The 25,841-nt window shown below is 41.4% G+C and overlaps 1 protein-coding gene across 2 annotated transcripts in view; it reads left to right on the forward strand.

Annotated features, from left to right (window-relative positions):
- The window catches only part of LOC148370531 (activin receptor type-2A-like), a 122,911-nt gene that overhangs the window by 62,041 nt on the left and 35,029 nt on the right, over positions 1-25,841 (forward strand). The window contains exons 4-5 of one of the 2 annotated variants that reach the window (XM_088333051.1): positions 6,364-6,518; positions 23,142-23,165. In XM_088333051.1, the coding sequence (XP_088189177.1) occupies positions 6,364-6,518; positions 23,142-23,165 (179 nt within the window). The remainder of the gene's footprint in view (positions 1-6,363; positions 6,519-23,141; positions 23,166-25,841) is intronic. The other variant, XM_088333052.1, reaches the window with a different exon arrangement.

Genomic DNA, 25,841 nt, shown 5'->3' on the forward strand with positions numbered 1-25,841 from the left:
GATTTTCCTCTCGCGTCCTGGAATCGTCTGGTATCTTGGAATCCGGTTTCGAAGGACCAATTAAATGTTAGGTTCAAGTCTCTAACATTTATGATAAAACGCTCTGTAATAAAAGACAAAGAGAATCAATGAATATGTTGTTAGATATACTTGCAAGGAGAGTTCGGAGAGTGTGTTACCACCAATCGCCCAAATAACTCTGAAGAAATCTCCGAATCTCCTTTCTTTTTATTATGTTTTTTGCCCTGCAATACATGCCTCTTTACTGAGGGGCGGGGATTCTATCTAACAAAGGAGACTGTTTTCTAACTTTTGCTACGTAGCGTTAATCAGTCTTCTTTGGAAAGCTTGCTATCCGGCTGATGATGGAAGGTTTCCTTTTGTTTTGGGAGAGCCTCCTTTTCCTTCTTCTCACGCTTTTTGGTGAAAAACAATCTTGAGTTATGGCATGAAGAGGTCATTCCAGGTCAGGATACATCCGTTGGTATGTGAGAACAAAACACAGTCTGTACATCGAAACACAACTCATGGCCTTGGAGAATGATTTACAGGCTGAGAACTCTTCAAAATGGCTAAGAACATATATAACATATTAAATGTCAACTGTAGGATAAATATAGTTATACAATCCCATCACAATCCAATCAGGAACTTGTGGGGTGATATCAAACATGCTGTCTATAAGGCAAAACCAGGAAATGTAAATGAATTGTGGAATGTTGTTAAGCAATCCCAGAGTGAAATAAAAACTGAAAGGTGCCACAAGTTGGTTGACTCTTTGCCAAACAGATGTTAAGCAGTCATAAAAAACTTCAGTTGCATGGCTAAATCTTAGAATGGCTAAATCTTACTTTTTTGGGGAGTGTGTACAGTCAACAGAAGACACTGTTATTTTTTTTAACACACCCCTTTGAACTATTTGCCTATTATGAATGCAAGGGCTTGTTCGTTTTCTGAGAATCTAATGAACCTAGAGGTAACTTGTTTGGCATCTAAAAATAACAAATATACCCAAACCTGACATATCCTGGTTTGACACATTGCACAGCTATTATTTTGAACAGCACCGTATTTTATTTTGCTTAAAAAAAATCATGGACACGCTGTTTGCAACTGTTGCACAGTTGATAAACACTAAAAAAGATTGCATCTAAGTGAAAAAAATATTGAGGAAAAAAAATACCTTCAAAAATTGTTTTATAATAAAATCTTAAATCCCAAAATAGCAATATAGATGTGAACTTTGGAAAAGACCCCCAGCCAACCAGCTACGTCATTACAGTCTGAGAGTATACAGGTGTAAAATAATCTATATACTAAAGCCATGTCCTCCCAGTGGGAGGTGGCAAGAGTCAAGAACACAGTCACATTCACCAAACATTTATTCCACTTTGCTCTTCCCAACTTTCACCCAACATTAATCCCACAGCACAAGAAGGCCTGAGTTGCTGTGCCATCAGCAGAGAGGCCCAACATCTTGTAACAAAGTATAAAAAATATAAATATACAAATAGAAACAAAATTGCAGTTAAATGAACACAAAATTCCAAGGACATTGGAGGGCTTCTCCTTTTAGAGTAAGAAAGCGATTTAGAGAGCGGCTAGCTAGTTGCACGCTAGCATCAGATCACCGCAAATTCGACATGGTCCCTGTGATGATTAAAATCCAGTATGTAACAAAAGTGAGTACACGCCTCAGATTATTGCAGGGATTGTATAATAACGTTTTATTAAACAACACTGATGAAACATGGCTTTGACACAATGAAAGGGGTCTGTGTAAAGCTTATACAACAGTGTAAATAAGCCCCCCCCCCCCCCCCTTCCCTCCTCAAAAAAACGTAAGATATATTCATTTGTAGCTCAACTTCTGGAAACAAATGTGAGTTAACCCTTAAGTAAAAGTTCCTGAAATTCAATAGTTTGTGTGGCCACATACATTTTTTATAACCACTTTAAACTTCCTTGCCATGGATTTCACCTAAGCCTCACAAATTGCCAGTGAATTGCTCCTTCATGATAACATGACTTAGCTAGGGGATATTCGGGATCTTTTTCTCTGCTTGAGGATGCCCCAAAGATGTTCTATTGGGCAGTTTACCCCATTTACCCATGGCACCTTTTGAAAATCTTTGGTTATCTTAGAAGTTAATTTGGGATCATTGTGCGTCTGGAACATTGCCTTGCGACCCAGTTTCTTGAGGGAGGGGATCATTCTCTGCTCCAGTATTTAATAGTAAATTATTATGAAATTTGAAGAAATGTGTGGGGTGTACTCACCTTTGTGACATACTGTACAAGAGTCACGAATGTAGCGGTTTTCCATGAGTAGTAGCTCCAAGTCGTCCATTTCATGGGAAAGGGATCTGGCATTGGTGAAATACAGGCTTTGTGGGGGTAGCTTGTGAGGGTTGCTATGTAGCTTAGCCTTAGCAGTAGGCTGGATCTGTAGTCTTGTCCACCGACGCCTCCTCAGTTGATTCCCGAATGCGATAACATTCAAAGGAGCACCCGCTATTGATCATTTCTTTGTGCTTTTCTGACTTTCCTCAGAATATGATTTTATGAATTTGCTTTTAATGTAAATATCCGTTAATGAAGATTAGTGTATAAAATATGTGATTATTGTAATATAATTACTGTGAGACTTCGCGGTTCGACGTTTGCGGATTCAGAGCGTCGCGGTCTGTAATGGTAAAAATTATTATTATTTTTTTTTTTAAAGGGGCGTCGCTACTTTTTGCGGGAATCCCCCTCGGCCGACGACCCTAGCACGGCGCGCCGTTCTCGTTTCCCGGTGTTGTGCCCAAATCCGACTCCCGTACAGAATCCTACCCCCCTCGCGTGAACGCGCATTCTGCTGCGCTTCCGACAAAAGTGATCGTATTCTATATAATACGCTTATTGAAACCATAAAGCGAGCTAAATAAAATAATTGGGCGATCGTAGTCTATATAATGCGTTCATTTAAACAATAAAGCGCGATCGTATTCTACAACATGCGTTTGTTAACGCGGATAAAAAAAGTCACAAACGTCACGTCTCCCGCTTGGGCCGCGATGGCTCTACATGGCGCTACACGGCCCTCGATGGGGGGAAAGGGGTAGGGGGAACCTGTGGGGGTTAGGGGGCGGTGAAGCGGAAGCCGCATGGACCCAGCAGTGGCAGCCGTGGACTACCAGTACACTCAGTACGGCCAGAGTAAGTCGAGAGCCTTCCCGGCTTAGCATGGTGCTCGTGGCGCACGTTTAAGCTCGTGTTTGCTGACGGGATCTCAAAGACTATTATGCATTACGGCGGTGAAGCGGAAGCCGCACCAAAACCGCGCGCCGCTGTTGTGCCCAAATCCGACTCCCGTACAAAATCCTCCCCCCCTCGCGTGAACGCGCATTCTGTTTCGCTTCCGACAGGCCGTCGCGGTGTCGTGCGTATCGCGCCCGAAAGTACCCGCGCCGCGGGTTAGGGGCTCGCTCGCGAATACTAAGAATATGCGGAGCAGAAAATGGCATGAGATGAGATTTTTTTTTTCTTTTTGAAGGGGCATCGCTACTTCGCAGATTTTCACTTTTTGCGGGTGGCTCTGATCCCCATTCAACGGGTTTAAAAAATAATAATTAAAAAAAAAAAAATCGCTGTGAAGGCTTCCAGGACAAGAGGAATTTGGAGTACTTTTTCATTGAAATCCGAAACAACTGCTTCTGCCTAATTTGGCAAGAGACTGTGGCTGTTTTCAATTAATGTAATAGCGACACTGCCAGACCAAACATGCACTACAAAAGCTAACTGGAAACGAATGCTGTGAAAAGGTGAAGCAACTGGAAGCAGTTTTTATGGCGCAGCGGCGCGATTTCATGAGACACGCGTGTCAAATAAAATGGAACAAAAGCGAGTTACGAGGTCACAACGGTCGCACTGCAAAGATTTTACGGAGTGAGTTATTTAAAGACAAAGAGTGACATGCTGAATTTTCAGCTAAACAAATCTGACCCGCTTACTCTAAAGATTGGACACCCCTGTCCTAGTCGAAAGATTAATGCACTACAAAGTATTAATTTTAACCCGAGCACTACCAGAGAGGGATCAAATGATCTTTTTGTGGAGAAACCCCGGAGAGCGAACAACTGACCCCAGAGATTTCAACTAACATCCTGCCTTTAGGTGTGAATGGCTGCCTATGTTTTGTAAAACGTGACCATTACTGGGGCACTCCAGGGGGGGAAACATGCTTGTAGTTTTTTCCTGTAGTGTATTAAAATAAAGAAAATGGCAATGATTAAATCTTTAAAGCAGGGTACAGCTCTTTGAGAGGTAGGAAAAAAAGGAAAATATAATGATAACCAATTTTATACAGAGACACAGAGAGAGACAGAAACACAGAGAGAGAACAAAATGAAACTTAGTACGTATTTTAAAGTTGATGTTTTTTGGGGCGCCTTGATCATAGCCCTGCCAACACAGAGAGAGAGAGGGACAGAGAGAGAAAGATAGAGCGAGAGAAAGCATGAAAGGGAGCAAGAAAGAAATAAAGAGAACGAGAACGAAATAAAGACAGAGCAAGAGAGAGAGAGAAAGAAAAAGTGAGAGAAAGAGAGAGTAAGAAAGAAGATAAAAAGAAGAAGAGAGAGGGAAGTGTTTGGCAAATACAGTGGGACCTCGCTACTTCGCGCTTCGACATTCGCGGGTTCAGAGCTTCGCGGGCCTAAAAAATAATAAAATAAAATAATTTTATTTATTTATTTATTTATTTTTAAAGCATTTTTGAAGGGGCGTCGCTACTTCGTGGTTCCACGTTCGCGGTTTCAGAGCTTCGCAGTTCTAAAAAATAATCATAATAAAATAAAATTAAAAAATACAAAAAAATAAAAAAACATTTTTTTAAGCATTTTTGATGGGGGGTCGCTACTTCGTGGTTCCACGTTCGCAGGTTTAGAGCTTTGCAGGTCTAAAAAATAATAATAATGACATAAAATTTAAAAATTTTAAAAAAATTAAGCATTTTTGAAGGGGCATTGCTACTTCACAGATTTTCACTTTTTGCGGGTGGTTTTGGTCCCCATTAACCGGGTCTAAAAAATAATTAAAAAAAAAAAAATATATATATATTTTGTTATTTTTTTAAGGTGCGCCGCTACTTCGCGGATTTTCACTTATCGCGTCTGACTTTAGTCCCCATTAACCGCGATAACCGAGGTCTTACTGTATTGATATCTGACCTATGTAATAAGTATATCCATATCCATATTTGTTGTATTAGACACAAGAGGAGAAGAGGATTTGTAAAATGTATTTAATAGGGAAGCATCTGCTTCTGACTACCACTTTTCAAACATGTTATGTGACATTATTTTGTTGTTGACTCATTTTTTTTGTCCTGTTTTTATTTTAATGTTCGAAATAAAGTTTTCATTCGTTCATTCATTAAAAAAAAAAGGCTACTAGCTATCGCGTTGCCGTTTGTTCTGGCTGCTAATTGTGCAAAACGCCTGCTGATAGACTGACAGCTTACAGGAGTCTATCACACTCGAGCACACACTACATGCAAACATTACTTCACTTTTATTGGCTTGTGTTGTTAAAACTTGCCTTTTTTTTTGTTTGGCCAAGTACTTTATCACTCACAGTGGCATGCGATAACACAATTGAAAGACGTCACATCGCAATATGTATTAGATTTTGATTAAACATGCAGTCCTATCATTAATTTACAAGTTCGGCCCTCGTAAGAAAGTTTTTTTTTTTCTACCAAGTGGCCCCTGAGCTAAAATGAGCCTGACACCCTGAATTAGACTTTCATTCGAAACACAGAGGACCATCAAGAAATCAATTGCTGCAACGTGGGTAAAAGTGTTTATTTTAAGATAGTATCTTTAATAAATGTATATATCAGAATACTTTTTCAATGTTAAGGACTAAATCATTGTTTGGATATACATTACATTGAAAGAAGTGGACTTTTTTTATAGGACACAATGGATGAATATGTTTATTATTTTTCTTATGGGAAAAAAAAAATTCAGACCTTGTCTGCTAACGTGAAATAGATCAAAAGGCACCATGTACAGTCTATCAAATGCCAAAGAGTTGCCGCAATATGGGTTGCTGACACCTGTTAACCTGTTAGGATGAAGGTCAAAGTATGCGTTGTGGGGTCAAACACAGTTCAAAGCTCTGTTATATTTAGCTTGATGTCACGAGATGGATTTGCACGAGTATGTGTGCATCTATTTCCAATGCCTTGCAAAAGTATCGTATCTTTGAGGTAAATTTTTCAATTGCTCATTTCTGAGACAAAAGATAATTGTGTGGCACTTTCTCTACCTTGATTGAGCAATAAAACGTTCTATTCTTTTATTTTGTTTGCAGCTACATCCAACCCCTTCTCCCAGAAGCCTCAGCTCTTCAGCACTCTACTTTACTCCCTTATTCCTATCATTGGACTGGCGGCTGTTGTCTTTTTCTCCTTCTGGATGTGGCGACATCACAAGTTGGCCTACCCGGCAGCGCTGGTTCCCACACATGTAAGAAAAAAAACAACCTTTGCTTTTCTGTGTTTCGCAGTGCTTCATTCAAAGTTCATTTGCAGCAGGAGATATTAAAAGGTAGGTGGTTTCTTCATTGTTTGTATTACAAGGGGTTAGGGTGCTCTATTTTTCTGACAAAGTAGACCCCAGTGATACGACATTAGTATGTTCTGAGGTTGGGATCGTCAGATGAAATTGTCATATAGCGGATAGAAACCTATGGTCATTTGCTAATGCTTTCCAAAACCCCAGTACTCCAGGTAAAAAGCATACAAATTTTATATCCATATTAAACATAAGTAACGAGATGATATATAGTAAGCCATACTAATATGATTATTTAACATAATGAATAAATACACATGTAAGGGAAAAAATACATTTTATCAGCTTTCGGTGTGACGTTTCTTGAGCTGGTATGGTGGAGTGGGTAGGTGGATGCAAAGGGGGGGGGGCATACACAGAACTTAAACTTATTTTAAAACCATCTTTTGCGAGAATCCCTTCGAAGACTATATTGTTTTAATCGCTTACTTATATCTAATAACTTTCCCAATTGTCAAATCTTTATGGCCCTATTTCCTAGTTGGAGTAACGATGGCTGTGCCCTCTTCGTATTTCTTGATAATCACAAGCTTAGTTTCCATAATTATCATGTTTTTGCCTCTAACTTTACCTGCAACAACAAAAAAATACAGTTGAAAAAATACAGTGTTGTATTGCACTAACTCCCTGATAAGTTTATAGTTTAGTAGACACTCAAAATTAATGAATGGACTGGACCAGGAGTTGCGTCCTGCCTCGACAACCCAGGCAGACAAGGGATCCGAGAACCGTGAGACACTCAAAATAAGGAGTCTGAACCAAATTGAGATAAAGGCGTGTAAAAAGGGTGTTCGGCCTATATTATATTGCCATTTTCTTGACTCCGTGACACAAACAAATAGCAGACTTGCATTTTATACAATTTAAACTAATAGCAGACGCGTATCTACAAGTCATGAGCAAAAACACTGCAAAGGTTAAATGGTATAAGTTATTGGGCATGTAAAAGATAATTTGTAGGTGATGTCGTAGTGTAGGTAAAATGCAATTAACCATGTCAGACTGTAGATAAACAACGTCATGTCTTCACTATGTCATTAGTCACTGAAATACGTTATGTCACATATCATTGGAAAGCTTAAACCCGTGGTATTCAAAAGGACCATGATGACCATTTCAAAATGTACCAATTACAGAAACATCACGTTCTGTCTGAAAAGAGATACCCGAAAACTATAAACCCGGCATAGCTTACCAATAACGCGCTCTGATAGTCAGCTAATGACACAATTCTCTGCATACATGGTCTGGTTACATTCACGAAAGAACAGTGAATCCAACCTTGTAAAATATTCACTCAGAAAAAAAAACACGATAATGCTGACAGATAAAAATAAAAAACCCCGCTTAAAAGTATTCCTGCACCGTTTCATGATCTTAATTGGAATCCTTTTGTTTTGCACTATAACTCCCCTGTAAAAAGATGATCTCCAATATGGCCGTTAGCCTCTGACTTTTTAATTTACACCACTCCGGGCCTATTGCAAACCTTTCAAAAAGTGTAAGAGAGGGTTGGCAAATGTTTTTATATGTTTGGAGGGAGCCGTTAACAGTGTATCGTAAATGTTCTAATTTCAAGTTGGACATTATTTCTTTGATCAAACACTTCAACGATGGAGGGGCAGCTTTTTTTCCAAATCACTAGAACTGTTCGTCTTGGAAAGAAGTGTAAAAGCTATTTGATATCAAACAATGAAGAACCCACCTACCTTTTCATCATTGGCTTGATAGGGTGTTACCGAAATTTGTGGCGGGGTTATCCCAAACAATCGACTGCTGAATAAGGGCTTATTTGGGAGCTTCGAAACATTCAGGGAGACCAATTCTTTCTGAAGGAGAGCCATGTCGGACTCCAGCACAGCTATCACGTCTGAGTGTTTAACGCTGGATTCCAGCACTGCGGTGCGGCTTTCGGACTTAGATTTATGAGTCAGACGCTGTTACAGAGCTCTGCTCGTGTTTCCTATCAGTCATACATATCATTCCTTCCCGCCTCTTCTGACAGCTCTTTTGTCCTCCGGTTGCTAGCTCCTGTGCGTCCATGGTCTCTGAGCAGGCGAAGGTTAACGAGCCCACAAAACCCCTGCACCCCACCTCCATTGGGCATACTGTGGTTGTCCAGCCCGCCTCCCTGCACTCAGCTGCCAGGTCTTCATATTTGGCACGTTTCCTCTCATGTGCTGCTTCTATTCCCTCCTCTCAAGGAAAAGTGAGCTCCACCAGGAGGCCTCCCATATGCTGCTTCTATTCCTTTCTCCCAGGGAACAGTGAGCTCTACCAGGAGGACTGCCTTGTTGGCTACAGACTACAAAACAATTTCAGGCCACAATGATGTTTTGGCAATCTCCCTGGGGAACTGCAACTGCCTTTTGAGGTCGACTTTTATTCTTCATTCGCTGGCAGGCGAGAGGAGCCTTCCCAAATTTGACGGGCGAGAGGCATTGGTGTTTTTGCCAGTGTCTTCGCCAGCCCTCGCAAACTGTATAATGTGTTTTGATGGAGTAGTTGGCTGACCGTTTGCTTCCTGTCTGTACGTTTCGACTATCTCTGACAGTTTCTTTAGGACAGCATCATGCCGCCATCTGTAGCGGCCTTGGGATACTGCCATCTGACAGCCTGAGAGGATATGCTGAAGGCTAGCGTTGATGGTACTACCGAGGTGGCAGATCTCATCAGTGCCTCACCACAGATGTAGATTTTGGGGGCAGAGTAGTGTGTTGTAGGTACCCCGGATCAGAAAGCTGAGCCTGCCTTGAGGCATCTTCCACAGGTCGGGCCAAGACATAGGCTTGTCCATGACCCCTTCCCATGTTGTCCAGATGCCCTGTCTGCTCTGGGAAACCGCTTTGATCATATGGCGTTAGTGCTTAGACCTTACCACTTCCATCACAACAATGGTTTACTTCTGCCACCTGGAAGCCTTTGACCAGAAGAGGTGGGTGTCGCCCTAATCGAGACCTGCTTGCCCTACTTGGACCCTGCTGACCATTTTGCGATGTTTTGACCTGCCAATTGCCTAGTCGACCTCTTCTTCTGACTTCCAGCTTTTTCCTGTTCAAACCTTCGTGCCTCCTGCAATGATCAGATGGTCGAAGGACTCTCAAACCATCCGGGCCTTCTCCTTCTTATATCCAAGGCTGATAATTGGAGTATGATCCGACCAAATTGGCCCACGTCTGAGAGCCGTCTTGGCAGCCCCAGCCACTTCCCAATAAAGAATTTGCCAGCCTGTCCAGCTTGCTTGCAAGTGAGGAAGGGACCCCACTCACCTTCAAAGGCCACATCGCCTTATCGTATAGTCTGTGCTGGTAACACCATAGTTTGATAGTTTGTATTTGCCTGGGAGCTGGCTCTGATTTATCTTGGCTAAGCCATCCGCAAGCTGCTTCTTTACAGCCTCTGCCGCCTTCTAGTCTGAGAGGTCTACTGTGTAGGAGCGCCCCAAGCTACGGATGGGTTGCTTTGATACTAGCGGGATCTTCTCTCCCACTGCAGTGATGATGGTATGGTCGTCCCTTATACCTTATACCTTTCCTTATATACTAGCTCTGGGACTTGAGTGGCTTGACCTTTATTCTTGCCCAGCCTACAAGCTCATTGATCCTCTTCAGTCTTGATGTGCATGCTGCTTTCCGGAGTTTGGTCGTGACATCATCTGTGAAGCCTTGTAACGGTGGTAGCCTATGGTCAGATGTCAGTTTCACTCCGTCGACCATCTTCCTAGCCCCGATGAGGATGATTTCGAAGGCCGCGGTGCACAGTGTGGGAGAGATAGAAAATCCCATCGCAATCCCACCAACAGTAAAAAATACAGTAGCTAGCAAAACTATTTGGCACCCTTGAACTTGACCTTTTGCCACATTTCAGAGTTCAAACATAAAGATATAAAACTGTAATTTCTTGTGAAGAATCAACAATAAGTGGGACACAATCATGAAGTGGAACACACTTTTTTGGATATTTTAAACTTTTTTAACAAATAAAAAACAAAAAAGTGGGTGTGCCAAATTATTCAGTCCAATTGATTTAATACTTTGTAGCGCCACCTTTTGCCTCGATTACAGCTGCAAGTCACTTGGGGTGTGTCTATCAATTTGCGCATCGAGAAACTGATATTTTGGCCCATTCCTCCTTGCAAAACCGCTCGAGCTCAGTGAGGTTGGATGGAAAGCGTTTGTGAACAGCAGTTTTCAGTTCTTTCCACAGATTCTCAATTGGATTGAGGTTTGGACTTTGACTTGGACGTTCCAACATCTTGATATGTTTTTTGGTGAACCATTTCATTGTAGCTTTTGCTTTATGTTTTGGATCATTGTCTTGTTGGAAGACAAATCTCCATCCCAGTCTCAGGTCTTTTGCTCCATCAGGTTTTCTTCCAGAATGGTCCAGTATTTGTCTCCAACCATCTTCCCATCAATTTTAACCATCTTCCCTGTCCCGGCTGAAGAAAAGCAGGCCCAAACCATGATGCTGCCACCACCATGTTTGACTGTGGTAATGGTGTGTTGAGGATGATGAGCTTTGCTGCTTTTACGCCAAACATAACGGCTTGCATTGTTGCCAAAAAGTTTGATTTTTAGTCTCATCTGACCATAGCACCTTCTTCCATATGTTTGGTGTGTCTCCCAAGTGGCTTGTGGCAAACTTCAAACGACACTTTTTATGGATATTTTTAAGAAATGGCTTCCTTCTTGCCACTCTTCCATAAATGCCAGATTTGTGCAGTATACGACTGATTGCTGTTTTATGGACAGATTCGCCTACCTCCGCTGTAGACCTCTGCAGTTCATCCTGAGTGATCATGGGCTTCTTGGCTGCATCCCTGATCAGTTGTCTCCTTGTATGAGCTGAAAGTTTAGAGGGACGGCCCGATCTTGGTAGATTTGCAGTGGTCTGATAGTCCTTCCATTTCAATATTATTGCTTGCACTGTGCTCCTTGGGATGTTTAAAGTTGGGAAATCTTTTTGTATCCAAATCCAGCTTTAAACTTTTCCACAACAGTATCTCGGACCTGTCTGGTGTGTTCTTCGTTCTCCATGATGCTCTCTGCGCTTTAAACAGACCACTGAGACTATCACAGGGCAGGTGCATTTATACAGAGACTTGATTACACACAGGTGGATTCCATTGGGCGGCATTAGCTCAGGAGGTAGAGCGCTCGTCTTGGGATCAAGAGATCGCATGTTTGATTCCCGGCTCCATGTTATATGTCGAAATGTCCTTGGGCAAGACACTGCATCCCTAATGCCCCCAATAAGCAGGTAGGCGCCTTGCATGGCCTTTATTGGTGTGTGAGAGTGTGTGCTTGTAAAGCGCTTTGATAGGTCTTCATTGACTTGAAAAGCGCTATATAAATGCAGACCATTTATCATCGTTAGTCATTTAGATCAACATTGAATCATTCAGAGATCCTCACTGAACATCTGGACAGAGTCTGCTGCACTGAATAATTCTGCACACCACTTTTTTGTTTTTTTACTTGTTGAAAAAGTTTAAAATATCCAATAAAGTGTTCCACTTCTTGATTGTGTCCCACTTATTGTTGATGCTTCACAAGAAATTACTGTTTTATATCTTTATGTTTGAAGTCTGAAATGTGGCAAAATGTCACAAAGTTCAAGGGGGCCTAAATAGTTTCGCAAGCCACTGTAGCTGTTGTAGTTAAGCACTTTAATAAGGGCTGCATACTGAAATAAGGTCACTGGAATTCATATAAGATCATGTTTTTTGCTTTTCAAAAATTGAAAAACTACATTTTTGAAAGAGATTCGGTTTTTATTTTGAAGGTTGTCGTTAAAGAAAATTGTTAAATTGTTCCAAGGCCTGTTTTATATTGCCTGGATTTAAAACAGATTTTCGTGGATAACATTGCTTTTGCGGCTAGCATCGTTTTGGTGGTTAGCTCATTTTCTCAGTAAAGCCAAATGATTTGGCAGCTAATACCAGTTACAAGTCAAATCACATTCATTTGTATAGCCTTTAATCACAAAATGTCTTAAAGGACTGCACTGGCCACCATAACATCATCCCCTGATCCCAAACCGACATACAGGCAAGGAAAAACTAAAAAAACCATCAGCATGAGGAAAACATAAAACAAGTGGTAATCCTCCTTCCAGGATGACCATGCTGCAACAAACCTTAACTACAAGTGCTAGCATTGTGGACACTAGCCACTAATGCTAGTTTATTTGCATTAATGGCTAATTTGAAAACGTACACATTTTTATTGGAAAACAATGTACTTTGTTGAGTAAACCTATACCAGAAAGTAAATGTCAGTTTCATTAATATCCCATTTTCTTTTAAAAAACATGAAATAAAAATCTTCAGAAATGTGCTGATTAGGTGCTAATAAAATGTTTCTTGAACGGTCGTAATATTCTATCTATCTATATACCCTGGTCATATCCCTCGAGAAGGGTGACTGACAGCAAGACAAACTCGTATAAAAACAAAGAAAATGTAAAAAGGGAAAAAGTAGCAAAAAACACACACAAATGTTTTTGGACCATGGCCAACCCAAATGCCCAAATAGCCAAACAAGTTAAGCACCTCGGCACGCAAGTTGGTCATGCTTCGTTCCTCCAGATGAAACGGGACACATGAAAGCGACCATGTCACTCGGGTCAGGGTGACACAACACACTCTTCTGTTAAACAGCAGGGCCCGACAGCTTTCACTGGTGTACCCCTGCTGTATCATACAGGTACCCTGCCCATCTCTTAGAACACATCCAAACATCCCACAATCCTTTTACAACACCTTTCCACTCATTCCTATCATCAACAAAAGCTCTAGCTTCCACTATATTTAGACCTCTTTCCTGCAGTGCATTCATAACACCATCCATCTACGTCAATCGCGGCCTTCTGGTCTCCTTCCAGTTACTTCTGCTCTGTAAATCCTCTTCAACATTCGCTCCTCATCCATCCACTGGTGTACCCCTGCTGTATCATACAGGTACCCTGCCCATCTCTTAGAACACATCCAAACATCCCACAATCCTTTTACAACACCTTTCCACTCATTCCTATCACCAACAAAAGCTCTAGCTTCCACTATATTTAGACCTCTTTCCTGCAGTGCATTCATAACACCATCCATCTACGTCAATCGCGGCCTTCTGGTCTCCTTCCAGTTACTTCTGCTCTGTAAATCCTCTTCAACATTCGCTCCTCATCCATCCTCTCCATGTGTCCAAACCTACCGAGTATTCTCTTACCCATACGCTTGCTCAATTCCACTACGGCTCCAGTTCTGTCTCTCACAATTTCATTTCTCATTCTATCCATTCTTGTTACTCCTAACATACTCCTCAAACACTTCATCTCAAAAACATTTAATTTCCTTCTCAAATTTGCGTTCTGGTTCCAAGTCTCTGCACCATACAATACAGTCGGCACAATCACACTCTCATACAGTCCCCTCTTAACATCCATACTCATACTCTTGTTGCTCATCACTCTCCTCAGAGCACCCAAAACCTTGCTTCCTTGATTCACTCTGTGCAATACCTCGCACTCCATTCCACCAACCTCAATCCACATCACAACCCAAGTACCTAAAGCTTTCAACTTCTTCCAGCACCTGTCCATGCACCCTTTTTTCTAACGCCATGCCCATTCATCACGTGAACACTTCATCACCTTACTCTTCCCAACATTCACACATAACTTACACCTATCACATACTCTTCCAAACTCCTTTACCAATCTTCTCAATGTTTTCTCAGAATCAGCTACAAGCGCTGTGTCATCTGCAAACAACAACTGACTTACCTGTCCCACAGTTCCACTGTTATCCATCATCTCTACACGTCTGCCAAATACTCTTGCAGCCACCTCTCTCACCACACCATCCTTTTACACATTAAACAGCCATGGTGACATCACACACCACCTGTCTCACACTAGTCAACACAGGGAACTACTCACTTTTCTCACTCCCTACTCTTACACATGCTCTGCTGTTCACATAAAAACTCTTCAATGCTTCCACAACTTTCCACCAACTCCATACAAAACCATCACCTGCCACAGCGCCTCTCTATCAACTCTGTCATATGCCTTTACCAAGTCCATGAAATCCAAATAAACATCCTTTTGCAAAATATTTCTCACATACTTGTCGTACTGCAGACACCTAATCCACACATCCTCTTCCTTTCCTGAAACCACTCTTCTCCTCCATCACTACCTCATCTGTTCTTTACTCTCTTAATAAAGACTCTTCCATACAGTTTACCCGGCACAGACAACAAACTGATACCTATCGAATTGCCACTTTCATACTCATCACCTTTACCCTTATACAATGGCACCCACCACACATACACTACACAAATCAACAAGAACCACACCACTTAAAAAGCATACATTCAACAAGCGTACTAACCAGTCAATCATAGCTGTGCCACCCTTTTCAAGCATTCAGCAGTACAACCATCCTACCCAGGCGCCTTCCCCCCTTTTATTTCTTTCACTGCCTCTTGCACCTCCCATGTTTCCACAGGTTTCACATTTAAATCACCCAAAGTGGGCATTCTCCCCATACCATCGCTCGCCTCAGCTCTCACTTCTCTTCCAACCTCCACGTTTAGCAACTCCTCAAAATACTCTGCCCATCCTATCCTGACTGCGCTACCGCTAACCAGCAATCCTCCATCCTTATATTTCATTTTCACTTCCTTTCTAGACTCAATATTCCTTACTCCTTTGACGTCTTTCTAGTACACCTTTCTCCTTTCCTCAAAGTTCACTCCTATCGTTCGACACCATTCATCATTTGCTTTCCTTTTTGCTGCTTCCACTACCGCTTTTACCAACCTTTTATTCACTCTATGCCTTTCATACGCATCACCACTCTTATCTTGCAGCCACTCCTCAAAGGCACGTCTCTTCTCTGTCACAGCCTCTGAGACTTCATCATTCCACCATTTACTTCCTTTCCTAATACTTCGACCAAGTTTTTTCATTCCACACACTTCTTTTGCACCCCTCAACACTGCCTCTTCGATTCCATGTCCGCACTCTCCACTTCTCTTCTTCTAATCCGTTCATACTCTTCCCCTATCCTCTCTTTAAGCTCTTTCCTTTTCTGTCGTATTACTTTTACACATGCTCTGCTGTTGAGATGAAAACTTATCAACGCTTCCAACAACTTTCCACCAACTCCATACATTACCATCACCTGCCACAGCGCCTCTCTATCGACTCTGTCATACGCCTTTTCCAAGTCCATGAAAGCCAAACAAACATCCTTACCTTTTGCAAAATATTTCTCACACACCTCGTCTTACTGCTAACACCTAAACCACACATCCTCTTACTTTCCTGAAATCACTCTGCTCCCTTTTCACCACCTCATCTGTTCTTCCTCTCACTCTCTTAATCAAGACTTTTCCATACAGCTTACCCAGACAACACAGTGATACCTCTCAAATTGCTACATTCATACTTATCACATTTACCCTTACACAATGGCACCACACATGCACTACACCAATCAACAGGAACCACACCACTTAAAAAGCATACATTCAACAAGCGTACTAACTCGTCAACCATAGCAAAGCCACTTTTCTTCAAGCATTCAGCAGTACAACCATCGAACCCTTGTACCCCCCCCCCATTCATTTCTTTCACTGCCTCTTGCACCTCCCATGTTTCCACAGGCTTTACATTTAAATCACCCAACAAGGGCATTCCCCCCATACGACTGATCGCCTCGACTCTCACTTCTCTCCCAACCTCCACATTTAGCAACTCCTCAAAATACTCTGCCTATCTCGTCCTGACTGCACTACCACTAAACTCAAAGTTCACTCCTATCTTTCGACACCATTCATCATTTGCTTTACTCTTTGCTGCTCCCACTACCACTTTCACTAACCTTTTCTTCACTTGATACCTTTCATACACATCACCATCTTGCCGCTACTCCCCAAACGCACATCTTTTCTCTGTCAAAGCCCCCGAGACCATTCACTTCCTTTCCTGATACCTCGACCAACTTTTCTCATTCCACACAGTTCTTTCACACTCCTCAACACTGCTTCCTTAAAACACTTCCATTCCTTTTCCACACTCTCCACCTCTCTTCTACTAATCCGGTCATACTCTTCTCCTATCCTCTCTTTAACCTCTCTCCTTTTCTGCCCTATTGCTGGTTTAAGATCAGGTAATTGTGTAATTTTGTAATTGTAATCCTGTGCAGTCCTTTGAGACATTTTTGTGATTAAGGGCTATATAAATAAATGTGACTTGACTTGACTTTTCAACTCTGACATGTTCACCTCTTCCCTCACACTCTTCTTATAACTCGCCCTCCACAATCCATCTCGTCTTAGTTTTCCTTTCTCATAAAAATGATCAGACATACCACTCATTTCACCCCTTGAAACATGCACATCCAACAATCTACTTAACATCCCTTTCCTAACTGCTACATAATCCATCAGTGCTCTGTCCACCAACTCACCACCATCCACTCTGACAACAGTATACTTATTCAAGTACCTCTTTTTAAGCAATTTTAAATCAATTTTCACACATAACTCGATCAATATCTTCCCAGTCATTTCTTCCTGTTAATCCATATCTACCAAACATATTTTCAACCGTTGCATCACCCACTCTATCATTCAGGTCACTTAGTATTACCACTTTTCACCCTTCTTTCGCACTTGCCACACATTCGGACAAATCCTTCCAGAACTCCTCTCTCTCCTCAGCACTTCTTTCTGAACCAGGTCCATATGCACTTATAAACATCCAAACTTTTACACCTCCGTTCATCTTTGTTTCACTCAAATGCACTGCACCCCGAGTGAAGCTTGCGTAGCCGCTAAGGTGCGCCACAATTTTTGGCATATGTGGGTTTCGAAGGAGAAAGCACGGAATCGACGTCGCTGTAGACTCGGCGGACTTCTTCCGAAAACCAGTGCAGGAAGGAGGCCGATTCATCCTGCTTTCCGAGTTCGGCCATTGTTGGCGCTGCGTGGGGAGAGACGTGTCTACTACGTTTGCTCCCTCCCACCTTTCTTTGCCTTACTGTCTCTTAGGGAGTAGATATACAGAGGAGAGGATCCCCAGTCTCCTCTCTCCCTCTACTTTAGTCGCCTCTTACGACACGCAGCGGACCAAGGTGGGAGAATTCTCACACCTCCCACTCAGAAAAAATGTTCAGAAATGTGCTAATTAGGCGCAAATCAAATGTTTCTTGAACAATCGTAGTAAAATTGAGATTTCAATTTTGTTTGAAATAATTGGCATACATTTTTGCCATATCACCCACCCTTACTCAACAAACGTGACCCAATTCAGTTGACATTATTTTGAACGTTTTCTTTTTCTTTCTGTGGGTATTTTGTTTGGGCACAGAACATAAGCTACATAAACAAATAACTAACAAAAACTAAATATGTGTACTGCTCAGATGTACTTTACTGTAACATAATACATAAATTACCATTATTAAAGACCCTGTACCGGTCTGTCGTGGTGAAGAGGGAGCTGAGCCGAAAGGCAAAGCTCTCGATCTACCAGTCCATCTACGTTCCTACCCTCACCTATGGTCATGAACTTTGGGTCATGACCGAAAGAACTCGATCCCGGATACAAGCGGCCGAAATGAGTTTCCTCCGCAGGGTGGCTGGGTTCTCCCTTAGAGATAGGGTGAGAAGCTCAGTCATCCGGGAGGGACTCGGAGTAGAGCCACTGCTCCTCCGCGTTGAGAGGAGCCAGTTGAGGTGGCTCGGGCATCTAATAAGGATGCCTCCTGGACGCCTCCCTCGGGAGGTGTTCCGGGCATGTCCCACCGGCAGGAGGCCCCGGGGGCGGCCCAGGACACGTTGGAGAGACTATGTCTCTCGGCTGGCTTGGGAACGCCTCGGGGTCCCGTCGGATGAGCTGGAAGAAGTGGCTGGGGATAGGGACGTCTGGGCTTCCCTTTTAACGCTGCTGCCCCCGCGACCCGACCTCGGATAAGCGGAAGACAATGGATGGATGGATGGATAATACATAAATCTTGTTTTTCTTGCTGGCAAGACATATTTAAAATCAAACAAGCACCCAAAAAAAAATCTCCCCCCAGAAAAGGCCTGCAATTATACCGCTTTAAGATCGAACGCTTTGTGAAAAAGGCAGTATGTATTTTTTTCCTATTTGTTATAAATATTTTCCAAACCTTATTACTGTTGCATATTTCAAGTTCATCTGGTTTGCTTTATTATCTTAAAACAAATAAAGGAACTAAAGTAGCCTATAAAATTAATTAATTAATGCAGAAGTGGATCCAAACACAACCATAAAAAATAAAATGGAAATCTTAAAAAATAATTTGGGGAAGACAATATTCCTCTGCTTGCGTAAAAGATACATTAAATGTAAAGTAGTTTCTTACTTAACACAGAGCCATGAAAGTGTTATCGATCTCTCCATTTAATGGCGGACCGTATCCCTTTAAATTGTTCTTTAATTCATGGACTCATTAAGGACATTTCCCTGCGACTTGATGTGTCAACACTTTTAAAAGCAGTTTGTCCAATGATGCGATTAACCCCTTGTAAATAATTCAGTACCACAGATCTGTAAAGAACACTAGATACGTCAGCGCTCTATAACATTTCCTCTAAGTAGTATGCCTACGTGGCCGCCACATTGGTTGGGTCAACATTCCCGTTAAGGAAGCCATGTTAAAAGCGGCCAGTTACAGCCCAGTGATCATATTTTTACTGGCCCATGGCCTCTGTCGTAAGATTAATAATATGTGGCCCGCCAGTAATGTTGACAGAAGTTTAAAATAAATTAGTACCAAAAAATATATATACATATCACCAGATGATGGCAGGAGCTATGCCACTTTGCCCTTAGCTTTCTGTGAGAATTTTAGCCCACCCCATTTATGACATGTCGGCTGTGAATAAAAAAAGAAAGTTGACCATGAGGGCTGCCGCTTTCATGACAAGTAAAAATGTGAGTATTTTTTTCACTGAAATCAGGAACAACTGTGTCTGCCTGATTCAAGAGACTGCGGCTGTTTTCAAAGAATATAATATCAAGAGGCACTGTCAGCTATCTACAAAATGATCTGAATAGTAACTGGAAGCTGTTTTAATTACTACAAAGGTGAGCTATGAGGTCATGACGCTGATCGCCAAGCACTGCAAACCTTTAACGGAGGGTGAATTAATTAAGGACTGTTCAAAAATTGGCAGGCTGAATAGTTTTAAGCTTACCAAATTGCATTCTTAAAAGTTTGGACACCACTGTGTTAAGGCAAAGGATGTACATTGAAAATAAATCATAACTTTCTCAATTTACAACCGCTTTTCATGTGGGTATTCTAACGGTAAAGTAAATTAAAAATGTAAAAAAGGGGGCTTTTTAAAATCCTAAACAAACAGTTAATTTAAACCGAGAATTATGAAAAATTATACTAATTAGAAACAACTTTATTCGAAACACATTGGAAAAATTTTCAATATCATTTCAAAATCTGTGTTTTGTGGATATTTTCAGCCTTTTTTGTGCAACTTGTGTAACTTTTCTTTTAACAATTTTTTATTTTGCAAATTAAGGTAAAGGATGAATTACCATATACAGTGGCTTGCGAAAGTATTTGGCCCACTTGAACTTTGTGACCTTTTGCCACATTTCAACTTCAAACATAAAAATATAAAACGGTAATTTCTTGTGAAGCATCAACAATAAGTGGGACACATTCATTAAGTGGAACACACTTTATTGGTGATAAAGTTAAAACTTATATAAACTCTATGTTGGCAGAATTAAACAAATAAAAACAAGCATTAAGGTAAATAAATTTATTAGCATTGTCCGGTGGACCATCGGGGCCGCCACACTCGCCCCGGCCGGGGCTCCTGCCACTCTGCGCGCCCCCGTGTGTCTATTTAACTTCATTCACACAGGAAACAGAAATACATCGGAAATGCGACTTCAAAATAAAAGCGTACAAGACTGATAAACGTACAAGAGATGCAATTAGACTGATTATTGAAACGTTACTTCGTGTGTGTGTGTGTGTGTGTGTGTGTGTGTGTGTGTGTGTGTGTGTGTGTGTGTGTGAGAAAGATAGTTTTTATATTTAGGAATATAAAAACAATTATATTCACACAGTGAATTCTGAGAAATGTTACAACCAAAACGACCAACCTATCAATTCTTCTGCCCCATTAAGTTAATACTTTGTAGCGCCACCTTTTGCTTCGATTACAGCTGAAAGTCGCTTGTTTTGCACATCGAGAAACTGATATTTTTGCACATTGCTCCTTGCAAAACAGCTCGAGCTCAGTAAGGTTGGATGGAAAGTTTGTGAACAGCATCTTTCAGTTCTTTCCACAGATTTTCAATTGGATTGAGGTCTGGACTTTGACTTGGCCATTCTAGCCAACACCTTGATATGTTTTTGGTGAACCATTCCATTGTAGCTTTTGCTTTATGTTTTGGATCATTGTCTTGTTGGATATCAATATACAGAATGGTCTCTTGCCAGGTGTAGGGTTAAATGAAATGAAATGAAATTATCTGCATTTATATAGCGTTTCTCAAGTCAAGACTTCCCAAAGCGCTTTACATTGTGCTTCACATTTCCCAATAGCGGCCATACAGTGTATGTAAGGCGCTAACCTGCTTATTGGGGGTATTAGGGGTTCAGTGTCTTACCCAAGGACACTTCGACATGTAACACGGAGGAGCCGGGATTCGAACTGCGATCTCTTGATCCCAAGACGAGCGCTCTACCTTCCAGTTACCTACCATCTGAGCTGAAAATGTCGGCTCTAATGAATACCTTAATTTTCGGACTTGCGACTTTTTTCTCAAGCTTTCATCCCTGCGCCTTGTGAAATAATAATGCGCTAATTTATGCATAAGAGTGCGGCACATGGAAGGAAGACGCAAGTTGAATGTAACTTGTGTTTTATGCATTAATAAAACTAGCATGAAAAGACTCTCATCATGGAAAAGGTGGCAATCAAAAGGGGAAGCTTAACTACCATATTGGGAATACTGTTATGAATCTGTTTATTTGTAGCCAGAAATAATATGGCGAAACGAATAGATTACAAGAAGCAACGTCCAATGAAGCAGAAATGTTTAAGGCGGCTTCCCATCTATCTTTCATCATTATCATGTGCTTTGGAGTAAACATTTTACACTGTTGGATTCTATGGATTGTCCTTGGGGTAGCAAAGCCATTTTTGCCGACATTCAAAGAAGTTGAAGATGGCCAGGAGACGTATTGGTGAGTTACCCCAGCTTTATCGTTTTCGGGTATCTTGTTACAAAACTATAATGTTTCTGTGATGAGTATATTTTGAATCATATCTTGAATCCTAAGAGTTAAAGCTTTCCAATGATATTTGGCATGACATATTTCAATTTCTAAAGAACATTGTACAAAAACGTATTTGTTTATCAAGAGTCCGGCAGGCCGTCGGAACATTAGGGAGTTAAGGGACCAAATATTATTAAAACTCTTTGTGTGTGCGTCTTTCTTTGCTAAAATCCCATGTACAAAATGTTTTTTTCTTTTAAAATGTACTGGGTGTGGCTTTTAATAGGTGCACCGTAGAGTCCGAATTTTGTGGTACAAATACATATGCAAATCTACATCAGACAAATGTAATGTTTGGGCAATTTCCGCTATCAAGGCATCTCATAGCAGCGCACGAGTAGAAAAATAAATAATTTGTTAAAGGAGTACAAAACATATCTACACACGACTTTGTGTGTCCAGTACATAAAGTAATGCATTGTGAAGTCAAGTCACTTTTATTTGTCAAGTCTTAAATAACACAATGTCTCAAAAGACTCTTAACGGACGTTATATAACATAATACTCTCCGTGTTTGCTGATTCTTATGCTGAGGGATTAATTGATGTTTCCCTTTTTCACTAACATTTTGACATTCATGTTAACTTAGTGGTGGGTGCGGCTTATAATCAGGTGCGTCCTATGGTCCGGAATTTACGGTATGTAGGGATATAGGCAAACACCTATCCCTCAACCTCAGATGCCCTTCTTGATAATTCAGGAAGAACAATCAGAATAATGTGGGGCGGCAGTAGCTCAGGAGGTAGAGCGCTCGTCTTGGGATCAAGGGATCCCAGTTCGAACCCCGGCTCGTCCGTGTTACATGTCAAAGTGTCCTTGGGTAAGACACTGAACCCCTAATACCCCCAATAAGCAGGTTAGCGTCTTACATGACTGCAACACAAGGCCGCTATTTGGAAATGTGAAGCACACTGTAAAGCGCTTTGGGAAGTCATTGACTTGAAAAGCGCTATATAAATGCAGATCATTTCATTTCATTAACACTGCTGTCATCCTAATCTTGCTTTTGCTTTTCGCTCGAACTTACCATCAACCTTTAGACGGAGGAGGAAGGAAGAAGTCTTCCAATCATCTCTCACCATCCTCTAACGGACATAAAATAACTTAATAATTAATGTGTTTGCTTTTTCTTATGCTTTTTTTCCTCCATAAAGCACCCCTTTCACTTAATGGTGGAGGTAAGAGCAGTTGAATTGCAGTTAACAGTATTAATTTCTACCCCCTTCTTTTGGGTTGGATATGGATTTTCCCACCTCTTTCCCAAGCTTTCATTTTTCTTCATCTAGTTCATTTAATGCCCAGCACATTAATGTCAGTTTTTTTTCTTTATTCTATTTTACTGACTAGGTTTATTGCACGCATGAATGATCTCTTGTGTTTCCTGATGAAAATATACCGTGCATGGTGGAAAGTAGGCAGTTACATATGCACCCCTGCCTGACCCTCCCTTGTCATGTGAATGTTTATATAATTGTGTTTAATCAAAGAGTTATCCCTTGATTTTGCAGGTAATCTGTTTTATAACCTCCCATATGATGTGGTTTACTTGGTCCCGTCTGGCTTTTTGTTCATCTTGTGACTTGACCACACTTGCCCTGACGTGTGGGTGAAGAAGGCCCTGGGTAGATTTTGGGTCTTCTTTCCAGTTACATCTCTGCTGGCGACACTCCTGTAATTGTGTGTGGCGCCATCCTGTACTGAAACAGGAAGCGTCCGAGCTTGGTTTCCAGAGACTGTTCTGACATTTGTTTCACAGTCCATCTTTCTTAGTTCCCACAGCTAACTGCCAATCTGTTTGAGGTGGGGTGGTAGGGCGCTGTGTGGACATGACGGATCCCGTTCTTCTCCATAAACTCTTTGAAAACTTCTCTCGTAAATGTGGACCCATTGTCTGTCAAAATCATGTCTAGCAGTCCATGTGCAAATATTCTTCACAGTGTCTCTATAGTAACTGAAGCAGTGATGTTTGACATGATGTGGGCCTATAACCACTCAGAATTTGCATCCACTGGTACCAAGCTCATTCTACCCTTAAACGGACCAGCAAAATCCGGGTGAAGTCTCGACCATAGACTCCCTGACCACTGCCATGGGTGAAGAGGCGCTGGTGCTGGCATCTTTTGGTTACTTTGACATAGTGCAGATGCCTTTACCTTTTCATACGCGACACCACAGGGTAGGCATCATGTAGCTTCTCCATCACATGCTCTCGACCTGCAGGTGGAACAATCACTCTGGAGTCCCTTAGAATGCAACAATTTAATACACTCAACATTAGCTTCCGCTTGACATAAGGCTTGATTTTTATTTTTTTTTCTCCTCCACCAAGGTAGGTCAACATGGCAAGAGCCATCTCTTCACTTTTGAAAACACGGGGTCTCTTTCAGTCCACATTTTAATTTGTTTAGCTGTCATTGGAACATTTGCCAATGCATTCATTATAAAACAGTCCTTGGGGGCATGTCGGTGTAAGTTGTGTCAGGGAAAGGCAGGCATTAGCATTTTCACTCTCTGCTTTTGGTATCAATCCGGTACTGGTATGGTGATAGGGTTAACGCTCAGCTCAATACAAAAATCCCTTGGTTTTAGCGGTAAATGACGACCAGAACCACCTGCGATGAGTCAAAAAATGCGTCACATCTTCATAAAAGCACCCAAAGGGTTAAACCTACCGCAAGATGACGTCACTACTGAATCAGAAAACCAAAACAAGAATACTATTATGGATCTACAAATAATAACGCACGACACGTGTGTTGCACGTCACCAATAGGCGGCAGGCATCACTATTCTACCTTCAACCTGACAGGAGGAAACATAAATATCAACAACTACGGCAAAAATAAACAGAGTTTCATTAAATCGCACATTCATGGAAGAGGAACACTAATTTATTTTGTAACTCATGGGACAGCCAAGATCGCATCGCGGATTCACATGTCGCTTGAGTATACTCGATAGTATACTCTAGTGCAGGCGTCGGCAACCTATGACACGCGTGCCAGCAGTGGGAAGCGAGGGGTTAACCAGTGGCACGCGAGCGCATGGCAAAATAAAATGGATTCTTTTTTAATAAATGCGCATTTTTCCCTGAAATTTAGAGTTGCGCTCCTTGTTATATAGAGGATTTACGGTAGCGACAATCCTCCTCTGCTTCATGTGTGAGTGTGTGTCTGCGCAGAGCCGAGGAGAGGAGGATACATCCGTGTTTTAACCTAGCCACAGAGACACCAGCGTGCGATAAATGAACGATTCATGACAGCTCTTCCAACGAAAAACGAACAAGAATAGTGGAAGATAAATTGATCAGTTATACTATTTCAATGTATGTATGTTGTATATTTGGACTGGTGTAAATTACAGCTTTGTTGGACATAAAGGCTCATTAATCTTGGTGTGGCACACTGATTTACAAGGAAATTTGAAAGTGGCACTCAACAATTGCTGCAAGGCCAAACACAACTAGTGATGTGTGTTTGCTGGAAAGAAGAAGTGACGTTTTATTTCAGTTAAAAAACAATGAAAAACCAACGGGTACTACAATATTTCTCCTGAAGTTCAAGAGCCATTTTGATAAAACATTGCCAAGAAAAAACATTTGCCCCCAGCAGCAAATTTTTATTTTTAAAGGGTAAACACGGCCTACGCTGTTGAGTTAATGAATCGGCCTGATTTGACATTTGTCAGGAAAATTGGCGCCACATCTTTTTTCACCCTTCAATCTAATGTGTTCTCTTTTAAGAGTAGTCGGTGCTTTTTATTTTTCTTTGTTTGTTCAGACGTTATGTATGTTGTTTGTATGTATGTATAAGTTTTTTCCACAGCGTTGGCCTGGAGTTGATATTTCTATACCA

The sequence above is a fragment of the Urocampus carinirostris genome, chromosome 3, assembly GCF_059441175.1.
Source record: "Urocampus carinirostris isolate Australia breed hairy pipefish chromosome 3, RoL_Ucar_1.0, whole genome shotgun sequence".
Classification (NCBI taxonomy): Eukaryota; Metazoa; Chordata; class Actinopteri; order Syngnathiformes; family Syngnathidae; genus Urocampus; species Urocampus carinirostris.